The following is a 16,485-nucleotide window of genomic DNA, read 5'->3' as shown; positions in this document are numbered from 1 at the left end:
TATGGGGCTCTTTAGTCTAGAAAAGCGCAGGCTCAGGGGTGATCTGATGGCCACCTATAAGTTTATCAGAGGTGACCACCAGTATCTGGGGGAACATTTGTTCACCAGAGCACCCCAAGGGATGATGAGGTCAAATGGTTGTAAACTACTGCAAGACCATTTCAGGCTGGACATAAGGAAGAATTTCTTTACTGTCCGAGCCCCCAAGGTCTCGAATAGCCTGCCATCAGAAGTAGTTCAAGCACCTACATTGAACACCTTCAAGAGAAATTTGGAGGCTTATCTTGCTGGGATCCTCTGACCCCAGCAGACTTTCTGCCCTTCGGGTGGGGGGCTGGACTTGGTGATCTTCCAAGGTCCCTTCCAGCCCTAATGTCTATGAAATCTATGAAATCTGTTAATGTATACCACTGACAGGTTGTCTGCCTACCACTGGTGGTACACTTACCACAGATTGCGAGCCGCTATTCTAGAGGCATTCAACTTTTGTTATCAGCCTGAGAGAGACTCATAGAATACCCAACAGCTGGATGCTTGGGGCACTCTCCAGGATAGGTTCAGCCTGGGTTCATCTCTCTGCTCCAAATCAGACTTAAAGGGTTTTTTTGAAAACAGATTTCCCCTACACCTTTTTCCAAGTGAGTACCTTAACTACTTGTGTATTGGGTCTCACATACAGCTCCTTTTTAAAAATGCCTGATGTATTTGGAATATTGGGAGAGCACCTAAAGGATATGGTGCTGGTGGAGAATTAGGTAGGTGAATACATAATTTATCTAGTTGCTGGTTTTGCGTCTAATGCTATGACAGCTTAATGTTATTAGAAGCCTCTGGTGTGGGACTTTGTCAATAGCTTTTTGAAAGTCCAAATACACTCTATCAACTGGATCACCCTGACCACTTGCTTGTTGATGCCTTCAAAGAACTCAGGGGAATTGGTGAGGTGTGTCCTTTTACAAAAGTCTTGTTGACTTTTCCCCAGAAAGTCCTGTTCATCCATGTGACAAACAATCCTGTTTTTTTAATGGTATTCCTGACAAGTTGGTTGAAACTATAAGTTCAGCTCACCAGTCTATAGGTATTGGATCTCCTCTGAAGCCCCTTTTAATGTATTCTAATATAATGTAATGTAAATATATGTTGATCATTGTCACAGTCAGAATATCTAGGCTTATGGATTTGAAGTGGAATGGTAAATTTGATTCAGGATATTATACTTAAGGATGGAAAGAATTGTGTAACAGTTTCTATATAGAAAGGGGGTACAGGATAAATAATATGTTGATACAAATAAGTATGCCATCCAGAGGTAAGCAGTGGAATGGAACATTTGAACAACTAGGGAAGAATGTCTTGATTAAGTACTACTTATGGTAAAATACTGGTACCTTTTCAAGTACATCCTGCATTCTTGATAAGTTGAAGATTACTTTGCAGCTTATTGTCCTCCAGCATTCCTAATGATTAATAGGGAACTCAGCACATGTATGTTCAAGCTTATGTCACTAGGACTATCCGCACATTTGCTGGATTTAGGAATTGTGATAAAATGATAAATTAGAATAAAGTCTTGTTTTGACTAATGAATTGGGTCAAGATGAGCTAGATATTTTGAGCCAGCTGACTTCATGTAATGCATTTTCCTAGAAAACCATTCCCAGAGAAAGTAAAGGTTCATTTACTGTATATCAAACTGGACATATTTTTCCATTCGTATTCACAGACTGAGCCAAGGAAATGTAACATGGCCTACTAACTTCAGAAATATCAGTGGAAAGAAAAGGGACATTCTTTTAATAATTAGCACTTTATTGTCATTCCCCATGTAAGGGAATGACATATAGGTTGAGAGTTCAAAAGACTTTTAGGGGATTTGGACAAAAAAATCCCCTTAAAATCAATCAAATTCTATTGATATCGTTTTAGATCTCAGCTATAATATTTGCTAACGATGTCACATTTAAGAAAATAAGAATAAACTCTTTGCCTACACAAGCATACATTCTGGGCTCTGTGTTTCCTTGCCAGAAATTAGAATTTGGATGACAGTCAAATGAAATTCAAATGCTGATGAAAAATACCTGGCAAATTCAGTAGGGATTTAACATATATATATTTGAATATGCACAAACGTGACAACTACTGTAATGGTATGCTATGACTTCCTGTTGAAAGTGGTAATTTTAAACAATGACCAAAAATATCTGGCAGTGTTAATGCATGAGGCCAATTGTTACTGGCAGCTTAAATGTGAGAAACAGCTGTGTCCCGAGGGAGCTATTTTAAATGTCCCTCTGTCTTTCTTGAAAGATAATGTAAACATATCTGTTGTTAATTAAAAACTTATTTGTAATATTTGCAAAAAAGCATAAAAATTGAGTAAAAATAAAAATAAAAGTAAATAAAAATAGAAATAGAATTGTAGTATAAATTTGACAGTCATCAGTGATTTTTGAAAGATTGTAACATTACACAATTTCTACCTTTGCATGTGTGGGACAGGACTAGAATGGGGTCCGAAAGAAGGATCATGTGTAAACAGGGCTATGTCCAATACCCTAAAGGAAATAGAACCTCCAACCCATTTTAAGCCTTTGTTTTTTGTATTTCTTTTGTAACTTTCTCAATATTTTTCTTTTAGTATTTTTTAATTTTTGAAAGATTATTCAGTAAATAAACCTTACAGCAATGTATGATATGATTAAAAAAAAAAACAACAAAACAGTCAGGAGCTGCATGCTTACATTTCTTACTTCATATTGCTCTTCCTGTGTCCATCTCATGCCATGTGCACCCTGTAACCACAAACTGATTTCTAGAGTCATACAGAATTTTATGTAGCTTGGAATAAAAGATTAGGATTGATCTGGGTATCAGTTAATGCAAGGTAAATATCTTACTTTAAATGCTATAGTATTTAGGAATAGGGTAATATTCCTAATATCAGTAGTCCCCTGTTTGGTTTAATTCGTTCTCTTCTCCTGTTACACCTTTCCCATCAGTATTTATTGTTGTAGCTAATTGAAACACTTTATAACCTTTTTTAACTTTCCCGCAGTAGAACTTGCACTTGATATAAACCTGCTAGGCTTGAAAGACAGTGGCTGAGTACAGACATTACACTTATCATGCAATAAGCACGCAAAAAGTGCTCTACCTATGTAACCAAACAGATGGTCATGGCACACAGAGTGCTTCAAAAATGTCAGATCATGTTCTGATACCACATCCTGGATGGATGGTATCAGATTAAAGTGCTTTAGGTTGGAGCACTTTATTAAATGTCTGTGCTAGATCCCATTGCAAGATAAGGTAGGTCACATTCTGCCAGCATCTCATGGGGCTTTGTGGCACTTCCTTCCTTGCTCTGGCAGAGGGGCACCGTAGCCTTAGCCAGAGCTCATCTGCTCTGCCCAAGCACTGGGCCGGGCCAGCCCTGCCCCTGAGCTGTCACTGACGAGAGTCAGCAAAGCCTCTGTCCTCAGCCCCACATCCTCCCTCTGGCCAGTTACGAGCCACAGCCAGGCTGTGGTGGGAGAGGGGGTCTGTGTCCCTGCACGAGCCTTGGCACCAGGGCGCCTCTGTCCCCTGTCCATGAGCTCCCACCCCATCATGAATCAGCCCACAAACTTGAAGCAGAGCCTGGGAAAACCTCCCCTGTCCACAGGCACAGCCCTGAAGGAGTCCAGCCCTGGCACTTGCACGCCCTCCTAGGTATTCTCAGGCATTCCCTGCCCAGCTCTGGTTTCTGTACACCCTCCCAGGGGACCCCAGAGCCAGGCACCTGGACCCCAGCTTGGTCCCTCCACCCCCCCAATCAGTAGCCAGTGTGGGTGGCTCACCTCTGCTAAGTTGGGGTGACAGGGGGAAGAATATCATCACTGGACCTGCATGAAGGTAACCCTATGGCCTCTGCAGTTTGGGCATTGCTGGCAGCTACCCAGCCTATGGGCACCTGGTGTGCTGCAAGGCTTTTTTGGGACCAGAGCTTCGGGGTCCCAGTGTAAGGTGGGGAGGCGCTGAGTATCCAAGTTGGGACAAAAAGGGAGATGCTTGTCTGGCCTGCCCTGCGCTGCACATATCCAGGGGGCACATGCCTCCACACCCCACGGATGAGCTGCTTGTGCCTCTGTCCCATGCCCCTCCCTGTCCCGGCTGGTCAGCACCTATCCCTGCCCCTGCACCATTCCCTCCCTCACTGCAGGGGTCTTCATTTGCCCCCCAATACACCGCTTCCACCACATCAGACTTACCAGCTGCACGCAGCACTCCACACTGCCAGGCTCTGCTCCTCACCCCCTACGTGCTATGCTTCAGCTGCACGCATGCACAGGCATTTATCGGACAAATTATCGGCCACATTGGGTCAATTTCCAATATAGAATATTTTCTTTATATCAGTGCCAATCTGATATCAGACTAATGTATTGGTGCACCTCTATTAACAGTTCAATTTTTTAAATGTCATTTGGATCTTTTCAGTATTATCCAAATGCAGTTGTCCAAACAGTATTGTCCAAATCCAGTTGTCCAAAGTGCTCTCCATTTATTGTGGTCCATACCTATGATAAATCCTTTTGAAGTTTTGTAGAATCTCAAGACAAACTTGAGATTGTTTCCACTTCATGACCTTCAGAGTTACTGATAATGCAAGACTGGTTTCATCGAACCATGGATAGAAATTTCAGGGCTGTGTTGCATTTTTAACAGTTTTATTCTTTGTGATGTTAAATAAATGAATGACTAATCCTTGTACCTCCTAAGTAAATCTGAAGAAATAAGAACATTTTAGATAAGAAAACATTTTGTCCCAAAGCATTTCTAAAAACAATGGTAGCTGGTTAACTAATACCATAATAGTGTATTTCATATTGTATTAAGAATCACTGTTGAAATACAGATAAAATTGCAACAAAATTAAATACAGTATACTCAGTTGATGGCTGCATACAACTATGCCCAATTCTTTTAAATGAATAATGATCTTTCACAATTTTTAGAACATGAATATGTAATTTTGCATACTTAAAACATTGATTATTTTTATGCTATAATAATATAATATTTGTATTATCAAGCTGTGAAATGTTGTAACATAAAATAGTGTATGCATTTAGATTATGGCTAGCCTTGTGTTGATGCATCATAGTTGAGGAAAGGGTCAAGGAGTCCAGTTCTTGCATTATGTAGCTATGGAGAAACCTGCTATAACGTAATTGCAAAACAGTGGGCAGCAGAATGTGAGCAAATAACTCTTCCTGCCCACTTCCTAAATCCTGCTTTGCAGACATTTGCATCTTCCAGTACTTAAATACTTTTATAAATCTGGCCTTTATGCTGAGTTTGGCTTTTGGTATTTTTAATTTTATTCTCCTTCCTCCCCTTTACCTTCAAACTTAATTCTTGTGAAAGCTGCATCATTTAAAATATATCCTTTGTTGTTCTGTGCCTGCTTCTACATATAAAAAGGTCTTGTGCCAACATGTTTAACAATTAAATGAGGAAAAAAGATATGAAATGCAATATGAATCTGTAGAGTACAAAGATGTCCTTCTAAAGCAAAAACTCATTTTTGTTTTCTTTCAGTGTGACCGCTGCTTGCCACTATATAATGACAAGCCTTTTCATTTAGGGGACCAAGTTCATGCATATAATTGCAAACCTTGTCAGTGCTATAGCCATGCAGTAAGCTGCCACTATGATGTGACACTGGATCCTTTTCCTAATGAAGATGATAGAGGTGGTGGTGGAATATGTGATAATTGTCAACATAACACAACAGGTAATTTGCAAGCAATAACACAATACATCGTTGCTTATTTTGTAATCATTGTGAGGACCATCATAACAATGAAAATAATTCTGAAGTCCAATAATGATGCCTCATAAGAAAATTCACCTGTTTTAAGGTAAGAGGTGACCATCATCAAGATGTTAGAATTATGGGAACACTTCAACTAGACAAACAACTGCCACTAAAATGCTGTCAAAGATTGTATAAAATCTTCCATGAGCATTATATCCTAAGGGACTATATAGGTAAGGTGACAAAATGGTTTCCATTAGTCATGATGCACAACATTTATGGCAGGCCCATCAAATCAGGTAAGGTATAGAAAATATTGGAGATTTTTTGGTAAAATATCAACTTCTTTTTTACAGAGTAAAAATGTGCATGTTGTATATGTAGAGAGTTTGCATACCTTTCAGTATTCTTGGCTTTGCCAATAAAAAGATAGGGGAAAGCTTGAGGTTCAACAGTAATTTGTCCAAAAATGTATAGGCATGCACATAGCACAGCTTTATAGAAGTGTGGTATTATATAACAGATGGAAGTTTAATGGACTAAAACATAGTTTGTAACAGGTTCATTGTTTCATATGCTCTGGATCACTAAATTGGCAGGTAGAGATGAAAGGTGCATTAAAATGGACGTCCTGAAAATTATAGAATTCTCTCAAAGGAATAGAGTCTTTAATTTTGAATTATACAGCTAATTTTAATGAATTGGAAGCCATAATGCATAACCTTTCCCTCATGCAGGAAGAAACTGTGAGTTGTGTAAGGATTTCCATTACCGGCAAGCAGGTGCAGATCTTTCAGCCGTCGATGTTTGTAAGCCCTGTGAGTGCTATGCAGCAGGCACCAAAAATAACAGCCTCCTGTGTGATAAGGTAAAGGATTACAACATCAGATGTTTTCTTCTATTTTGTTTTGGGAAGTGAGTAAAATTATTTTCAGGATATACAATGGGTAGTGTTTTAAGTTGCTGGAGTTTGTTCATTTCAAAATGGTAGGTAATGAAGATGGAAGGTTTCCAAGACCCAATAAACAATTTAAAACCAGTTTTGGGTCACGAGTGATAAGTAATATATACGGCTCAATTTTTGGTGCCTTGTTTGAGCACTGACTTTCTTAAAATTGGGGAGATGTATGGTGTATCACACGGATCACTCAAAAATTGATGCTCAAAAATTATTTGCTTTTTAAAAAGATTAGGCAGTGAGATTAGGCCCCAGATGCAACTAAAGTTAAGTTAGATGTTTTTTTCCCCCATGCAAATACAAATATAGATCTTCCATAAAATTCACCATGCACATTTTGTAACAAAATGAAGGTAAATGAAAAGAGGAAAGGCCATCAACTCTGACTTGTAAGGCTTTGGAACTCGCAAGCAAAATGTATATCCCATTAATAAATCTTACTGGGTGCATCTACATGTGTAATTAGCACGTAGCAATAAACCCCAGTGCAGTTTGCACCAGTTTACTGCTCCCAAGTGCAATGTTTTCACCTGTGCCTGGGACCACTGCACAGTGAGCTGGGGCGGTGCAGCTGTGGGGCTGGCAGAGGGTCTGAAGGGTCAGCCTGCCAGCCCTAGAGCTGCTCTGCTCCAGCTCAATATGTTGTGGAGGGTCTGCCAGCGGCACAAAGGTGCTCCAGTGGGGGGCTAGCCAGCTGGCAGCCCCTGCACTGTATCATCCTTATACCCTAACTGGCCCATATCACCAATTACACATGTATTTCAAGTGAACTAAATAACTGTGCTGTAGGATAGTACTTGTCCCAGACGGTACTATCCTACAGGGAGAATGAATTAATGTACCATGGCCTGATAGGGGTGCATGTGTAGATGGTGATGGTTTACTGCACAGCTAATTAGTAAAGCACGTGTGTAGATGTGGCCACTGCATCTTTCAAAGCTCCTATTAAGTGTCTTTTAAAATACTGTTCAGTCATTATGTAAGAATGATATGTCATGGGATTAAACCCAGCAACATTTGTTAACATCTTGAGTCTGAGGGATTTTTTTCCCTCACACATGGAGATAGAAAATAAAGTGAATTAGAAAGTACACATGACATTCAAGTATTGCATATATGACACACTGAGAAATGTGTCATGGTACATCTTTTTATCACATGGTATTAGAACCATGACCCAGAACAGGCCCTGTGAAGAGATATGGAAAATGCTGTTTTCCTCCACCCCAGTATAATATAAATTGGAAACACAGAGGAATAGATGTAGAGCAGATGGCTTGGAGAAGCAGCCTGCAGAACCACTTGATGCTGTCTATAGATGTGGGGGCTTGGGCAGCAATCACGTTTCCTTGCCACTATTAGGAAAACCACCAGCAGTGAGTGCTCTCTGCATGCCACCACCAGGGAAAGTGGTAGTAATGACTGGGTCCTAATGCCTGCCCACTACCGTACTCTGACCCAAACTGGGTGAATCTGGCCTTCAGCCTTAAAAGGTTCCTCCCCACTGATGTAAAATATATTTTTCAGCATGCTCTTCTGTTAAGGGTTTACTTCTTCCAAAAACTCTTAATAAAATAAGCCATTATAACATTCATCCTATGATTTGTCTTACAATTGTTTATCTTGTCTTATTGAAATTATAATCTATTTTGGAGAGTGGTTTATCTGTAACCTTGATCCTACAAATGATCTTCTATGTACAGATCACCGTTTGACTTCATTAATCTGCATGGAGTTCATTGGTTTACAAACAGATTTCAAATGTGCAGTATGCATATTTAAACCACTATGTGTTTAACAATAATACCGAGTAACCAGTAAGTAGAAAGAGATTCTTATTTCTGTCATCTGAGGATGATTCTTTCTGACTAAATCAAATCAATTAAGATCCTTTAAAACTTCCCAGACAAGGTTGGGAACCTGAGCTGTTGTAATATTCTATAACAGTGTGTGGGGAAAGGAAAATCAGATACTAGTGTTATCACCTTTTGTTTTCTGGTGACATATTAACCAGAATAACAGTAAATTCGGGTAATAATAAAAAGAAGTCAGATAATTTAACAATTTATGACTATAAATAATTTATTAATATTTATAAAAATACAATGGTGAAAAGAGGCTGAGATGTGAACATGAAAGTAGAATTATAAAAGGGAACTAAAAAGGGGAAAATGGGATGGACTGTACTGTTCAATACAACATCAATAGGCTGCTGCTGTAGATGCAAGGCAGAGAGAAATGATTAAGAGGCATTAAAATAGATTAATAAAGCTGGAGACTAAGGGCTGAAATGAATTACATGAAATAGAAAGGTAACATTGAAGGAAGTATTTCCAGGTCTGACCTGTGGAAGATGGAATCAAGGGATAAGGACCCTACTCATGAAAATTAATTGTCACGTCACAATGATAATTTTCAGGAAACATGCCAAAAACAGTGCAGAATACACTTTTACATATCCCATGACATATCATTGGTTGATGCAGTTCATCAATGCTTTTGCCTTCTTTACAGAGCTAGTTATCTGTCACTAAGTTCTAAGGAGGTATAGAATTCCGGAAGAGACATCTGAATCACCCATAAAATGTATTTATTCATCAGATTCAAATATATTAATGTACAGGAAGGATAGGAGAATGTTTCATACATTACTGCTATCCCTAAAACTTCATTGGCATGAGCTTGGGAAATTTATGCCTGTTCTGTTCATCTGTTTTACGTTACTCTTTGTGGGAAATGGGAGCATAGATTTAGCATTTTTACTTAAGTGGATTCCCACCTGCCCGTAACTTACAGCTCATTCTGTTCTAGTAACTTTGTTTACATTTCAAAGTCTAGATTAAACTTTTAAAAATGTTCTTCTTTTATGAGGTATGGAAGTGGGAGTGGGATTTAGGAATGACAACTCACCTCATTAAGGCTAGGGACAGAAATTGCATATAAACCAGTATAAGTGATCAAAAACCCGTTAAAATCTGTAACACAACAGAAGTTCAGCACACACAAACTGCTTTCAAAATGGCTGAAACTGGTTTAAGATAAACCTGGATGGATGTAGTATCAGACTTAACTAACTTAGGTTAAATGGGTTTATTGAACTTCTGTCTCAGATCCCCTCTAGATTCAAGTTAACTCACAGGACCCCAGGATGCTGTGCATCTCCCATTCAACCCCTCCCCCCCTACCCTACAGGGTGGGTGGGCTAGCCTTGGGCCAATCTGTCTGCTTTAGCAGAGCAGGGAGGCATGCTGTAATGCACCTCCGCCTCTCCCCTTTCCCTCCACCCGGGCTTCTGGCCTGGCCCACTGCAGGCATGTGGATGCATTTCTGGAATCAAAAGTGAATGTCTGTTCACTTGTTCATTGGTTCAATCTATGCAGTTTAGACTAATCTGCAAAGATTGAATCAATTCATCCCCGTGGTTTTGGACTGTCTGGACTTAGCCATAAGGGCAAGGGCAACTACAAGACTCTTTTAAATGGTGTTGTAATTGCCCACTCCATCCCTGGTTACTGACCACCCAGTTAGCATGCAAAGGGTACAGCATGCCCCACATTCATTTGTAATATCTGGTGCCACTGATAATACTGTAACTTCACTCTTGCACTCAGATATTCTAAGGTGAATTATTTTAGGAAAAGGAGTTCTTATCTCTATGTGCCTCAATCTGCACAGTTTGCTGCCAGCCTTGAAAGTCCTCAGCATAGTAAATCCTAAATCATAGGATACTGAAATTGCTGCTGGCCCTGATTTTTCTCTCCCAGCTGTTCTCTTCTCCCCTTCTCCCCAATCCCTTGCTTATTTTCCCTATACCATTTTACAAGTGCTTACCTGTCTGCTGTTCTTTCATGATCCTGCCCCCCACCCCACGGAAAATATTGTACATCTCTTTAAGCCCGCCATATGTAGTGGAGTGGTAAACATCATCTTCTCAGGTTTTGTGGAATTGCAGTTGCTTCTAGAAAAAATTCAAGCATCAAGAAATGTTTCAGCAATATCTTTCCATTTTTTGATTTAGTTAGTCTGTAGGGTGGAAATCTACTATGCCTTCTGCCTGATTTAAGATTTAATACAGATATCTCTCTTCCCTTCTCTATCAGTTTTGTTTCCCATCTGCCAGATCAGGTTTCTTCATGTACTCCATTTTTCCTCAGGATTTTCATTTACTTACCACATCATGTAATTGTGGGAATGTTTCAAAAGGCCAGCAGCTGTTACATTTTAATTGGTACATGTGTACAGGTCAGAAATGATTCAAATGTAGCAAACTGGTCCAAATTCAACCCTGAATTAAGCTTTGTTAAATTTTGAGTGGTTCTGCTACTTTTGTATCATTTCCGGCTTGTCCACACAATAGCAATTAGATAGTAACAGCTGTTGCCCTTTTGAAATCCTCCAAATGTACATATATCCATACCCCAAAGTGCTGTATGAATACATTGACAGATTTTACAAGCCCCCTTAGAAAATTATGGCTTATAGTTTCATGGAGGAATATATTCCAACACCAAGGAAAAGCTTACAATATTTTATTTCTTTGAGCACGTGATAGCCTTGAACTCTGTTGTGTTTCCCTTAAAATCCATTCAAGCAGTGGCGATGCATAGGAGGTTCATGGGGGTGCACATGCACCCCCTGAGAGTGGTAGTACACCCCCTGACAGCCAGCGTTCCCGGGCAGGGGGAGGGCAGGTGAGAGTGCTTGCTGCTGCCACTTCTGGGTCAGTGGGATCGGCCAAGTGCCCCCCCTCCCCCCAATTCAGGAGGCACCAGTCGCCCATCCATTCAAGTATGCTATAACAGGAAGAATATTTGGGGGACTTCTTTGCCTTCTTTTTGTTTTGAGCATTCAAAGGATCAAGGACAAATTTATTCCAATTCTAAATTAACACTATTTGAACAGACTTAAAAACTTTATCTTTTTGTATGCGTCTTAGAGATTGTCCATGTGAAGTTTTGGAGCATTTCCTTTGAACAATATATGTTTTTAAAAGCAGCATGAAAATCTAGCTCATGGACATGTAGCAAGCATTTAAAAACACACGCATTTTTGTACTTAAGTCATTGTAGTCTTTTTATTTCTCAAGCACACAATCTAGGTATTTCAGTAGGCTTATGAATAGTACAATATAAAACTAGAAGATGCATTACATTATATGTTATTCACCTCATGTTCTCCCATCTATGACACTTGTGAATGGCAAAATAAAATAAAATAAAAACCTTATGTTGCAACGGAAATAGCATCTTACAAAGGCAGTGTGCTTATGTATCCTCACTGTTAAGGTGTCTTCAAGTTGTTTAGGTGACTGAAGAACACTTGCTCTTTTTTAGACAGCTGATAGAGAACAGAATAAGGAGAATACATTGATGCAAATGCCCACCATTACATACACCAAAGCACAGCTACAACTCTAAGACCAACTAAGGAGGACAGACATCAAAAGCATTTAAATCATGCCAGGATCAACCATTTTAGGCATATTTATAACATATAGGAAACTAAGATTTTTTCAATATTTGAAAACTTTCACCTCTTCATTTTTGTTGGTTGTGTACCTTGACCGTACATTTCACTTCACACTACATTTCACCTGAATAGAAGTGAATCTTGTTGATCTAAATTTGAAATTTGAAAAAGGATCTGACTGCTGCTTTCTTCGGCTGTCCCTTGGTTTGAGGATGATGTCTTTGGGGAAGGGGGGAGAGGGAATTATTTGCGAGTTTTAAGATGGTTAAGGAGTCCAATCCATGTTCTGTAAGTTTTTCCATAGATATGACAGGTAGTGTCTTGGGGGGAGAGGGAACACAGCTGTTGGCCAGGACGTTGTGCGCTTCCCTTCCTCCTCTGCCAGTTGTCAACTTCCTGAGCAGGACGGTTCCCTTTGAAGTTGTCTTGATGTATGGTGCAGCACCATTGAAACCTGTTACGAGCCAGCAGTTCCCAGTTTGTAAGGTTGATGCCACCCTTCTTGAGGTATGCTTTCAAAATGTCCTTGTAGCGCTTCCTCTGTCCTCTGTGGGTCCTCTTACCATGATTAAATTGAGAGAAAAGGACTTGTTTTGGGAGACGAGTGTCAGCCACCAACACACAGTGGCCAGCTCAGCAGAGTTGAAGTTTCATGATCTTTGCCACAGTGCTGGTTCTGTTAGCTGTAGAGAGGATGCTGGCATTGCTGCAGTGGTCTTCCCAACTAATGCAAAGGATCTTCCTCAGGCAATGCTGATGGAACCATTCCAGGCACTTGAGATGGCTTTGATATGTCACCCATGTCTCGCACCCATAGAGGAGCATAGGGATAACCACTGCATTGTAAACCAGGACCTTAGTTTCCATCTGCAGATTTCAGTTGAGAAAGACATGGTGAAGAAGCTTTCTGAAGGATATGTTGGCACAGCCAGTCCTGTGTTCCATTTCTACTTCAAGACCGACTGACTGGGAGAGGTGGCTGCCAAGGTATGGGAAATGTTCGACATTTTCCAGGGGTTCTCCACCATCAGAAAGGAAAATATCCTGCAAGGACTAGTGAAAATCAGATCTGACCAAAAAAAAAAGGGGGTGGGGGAGAATATTATGGTGAAATTTGCATGTTTTGAGTCTCTACTGTACTTGCATTTAGGAGTATTTAATTGGACTCCAAGTACCCTTTCCTTGGGGGTCAAATCTGCCTTTACAGTTCCTTAAAAGAAAGGTTCATTGTTAGGCTCAATGTTTCTGAGCCTAAAAACAGACAAAAGATATAATTCAGATTTGAGCATCTTGTCTCATAGCAAACCTTACAGATGGAAATATTTATTGTCCCACATTAAGTACCTGTGAAGTATCCAAATTCAATTTGAGTTAATTGCCATTTAAACCTAGTGTGTAAATGTTTAGATGGGAGCCATCTCAGCCCTAATCACCCCTAAATCTGTTGTCTGTTTTTAGCCTAAGTGGAAAGCTTTGGGTTAAGGTGTTTCTCAGGTGAAGCACAGGAGATAAGGCAGTGATAGATGACAATGTGTATAGGCAGTGAAATTCCAGGAACCAGACAGCTAAGATAGCTGCTTGTTGGGAAAAAGCAGTGTTTTATCTGAGGTTTCTGTAAGGGGAAATTGCCTGTGTGCAGGTTGTGGAAGTTGGACTTCGGTATATTTTATAGATAAATAAATGCTACTTGGAAAAATATGACTTTGTGTCACTGATTTGTTTTTCACCAACTGGAAACCTGACTTCAGGGCCCCAAAATTTGCTACCATTTGACAAAGTAACAATTCTATTCTTATTTAGTTTCCTTTCATAGAAAGAGCTATGAACTATTATTCTTGAAGACCTTATTGCCAGGACATGCCAGAACTATTACATGGATACCTCAACCAACATATATTGGGGCAGACCACGGCCTGTCGGATACTAGGAACATGAAAATTATCTGTCTTTTGGAAAGCACAACAGTTGCAGAATATGGGAAAATCTGCTAAATGAAATAAACCCAATCTTTGGATGCCAGTTTCAATCATTATTCCTGTTAATATTTTGTCTCGAGAGTGTGGACATTATTACTTTCAGAAAGGAAATGTTCATATGCTTAATGAGAGGGTCCAGTGGGATTTTCATAAAAATGTAGGGCTCAAAGAGACCGAAGGAAATCATCAAGTCCATTTCCCTGATCTGGGGAAAGATCAAGTATACACAGAACATCTCTGACTATTCTGGTCATGTCAAGTATCCCACAGAGTCTCAGTTATCCAAATTAGATCATGCTGCTGTGATTGTACTAGGATTCCCAGTTCTTTCTGATTACTCTCTGTGCTTCTCCCATTAGTATATAAACATCTTAGATGACTGGCTTATTGCCATGCTAATTTACCTCTGACAGCATCATTAAGGCTCCTTTTGCATCCTCTTATGTGGTCTGTATGTGCACTACCTTGGTCTTTACTTACCTGTGGGCTTTTGTCTCCATCGCTTTTGGAGTCCTCCTTGCCAGATTAGTGAGCCTATATGCAAAGAGACTCTTTCCCCTGCTTTGTAGGTGGATCCCATCTCTGTGCAGCTGGCCTTCTTCTTGGAACACTATCGCATGGTTGAAGAAGCCAAAGCCCTGCAAGCAATACCATCTGCATAGCCACGTGTTGATCTCCAGGATTCATCTGCTCCTGTCTGGACTTGCATATATTGAACTCAGCTGTTTGTAATCAGTGGCCAGACTAAAAAAATACTCATAGCAGTGTCTTTAGGGTAAGAAGCAGGCTCCTTTTAAATGTAGGTATTCGAACAAGCACATTATATAATCTCCCTCTTCCCCAAGGCACAAATGCATGGAGAAGAAAATTGGTAGAGAGTAGTTGATGAGTGTGCAAGTTTGGTGACTTTTTGAATTGATGACCATGTGGCTGCCTAGGAGGCTTGAGTTCTTAGACCTGAGATTCAGTGCCATTAAAGACTGCTTGACAGAATGAAAAAATGTTTCTTGAATAAATGCTATGACAGTTATAAGAAATCCTACTTTGAATTCAAAGTACAACTCTGGGTCTCATCAAAGATCCCCATTTAAAAAACTCAGCATCTGATTGGGAGACATTAATTAACAAAAAGCAAGTAGAACAACACCTTTGAACCTGCAAAGGTTCAGTCATGCAAATATCCTTTTGGAACCCATCTAGTCTTGGATAAAGGATTATATTTGTAATAGTAGACCTTTCCTTTGAGGTATGTTAATCTGACAGAGACTTTCTTCAGTCAGAAAATCATAACTACTGTTCTTTCCTTCATGGAAAGCAGTGAAAAAAGTGAGAAAGCTCATAGCAGAGACATTCCCCAGCTTTGAAAGAGGTAATTCACTGCATCACATTCTAGGTTCTGACACACAGAGGCCATTGGTCATTGTGTTTGCTGTTTCTAGATGCAGAGAGGCCAGTCAGTAGTTGACCAAACTGATATTAGAGTGAGTGATGATATTTCTGTTCCACTCTGGTCTACTCTCTTCACATTTCAACTTCTGTTTTGTAAATCTGGGTGATTATTTTCCCTTTGATGGCAATGCCGATTGAGATTAAAAAATGTGCTCTGCCCAGGACAAGATTTTTCCTGGGGCTAATCCTGTCATCTTTATTTATGAAAACCACATCAGACATGTTGAACTTTATGACCAGGACACATCAAGTCTTTTCCATGGAATAAACAAGTGTTCTAGGACTTCAGTGCATGTTGCATTCACCTGGTGAATACTCTGGCCTCGCGCTCTCTCTGTCCCATGGCCTGAATTGGAATGGAGAATGATTATTCTAGGTTGCCATCTGATTTAAGAATTACTTTCCCTGGTTGAATCACTTCAGATAATCTTATTTTCTTCATTCACCAGTTTGAGGACCCAGTTGATGTAGAAGGATAACAGGGATTACCAGAAAGGTCTGTTGAATGAAGTCTGTCTGTGAAATCAGAATGCCCCAAAAATGCCAACGAAAATGGGATTTTTGTTTCTGGGTGGCCTACTGTACCTTGTCCAGCAGAACTGGCCTTTATAATTCTGTCTTGCTTGAGATCTGCCTGAGAAAGAGGGAATAAGGAGGTCCCACTTAACTTGTGGGAAAACTGTGTTCTGCCCTCAAGCAATCAGTGAGAAGGAAATCAGAAGCCACAGGTTGTTTCTTCTTGTTCCTGGCTTTTCTCTTCCTGAAGCCAGTAGGGAAACCAGCTGCTACAAATGTTGCCCTGTGGGGTCAGGCCAACTCTCAGGATC

At 40.0% G+C, this 16,485-nt stretch overlaps 1 protein-coding gene across 1 annotated transcript in view; it reads left to right on the top strand.

Annotated features, from left to right (window-relative positions):
- Positions 1 to 16,485, top strand: part of USH2A (usherin) — a 756,200-nt gene that overhangs the window by 83,348 nt on the left and 656,367 nt on the right. The window contains exons 9-10 of the mRNA XM_019516454.1: positions 5,587 to 5,782; positions 6,544 to 6,674. Of these exons, the coding sequence (XP_019371999.1) occupies positions 5,587 to 5,782; positions 6,544 to 6,674 (327 nt within the window). The remainder of the gene's footprint in view (positions 1 to 5,586; positions 5,783 to 6,543; positions 6,675 to 16,485) is intronic.

Source organism: Gavialis gangeticus, unplaced genomic scaffold (genome assembly GCF_001723915.1).
Source record: "Gavialis gangeticus isolate Ggan-Ray unplaced genomic scaffold, GavGan_comp1, whole genome shotgun sequence".
NCBI classification, from domain to species: domain Eukaryota; kingdom Metazoa; phylum Chordata; order Crocodylia; family Gavialidae; genus Gavialis; species Gavialis gangeticus.
Note: the sequence above shows the minus strand (reverse complement) of the source record. Positions and strands in the feature narration are given on the sequence as shown.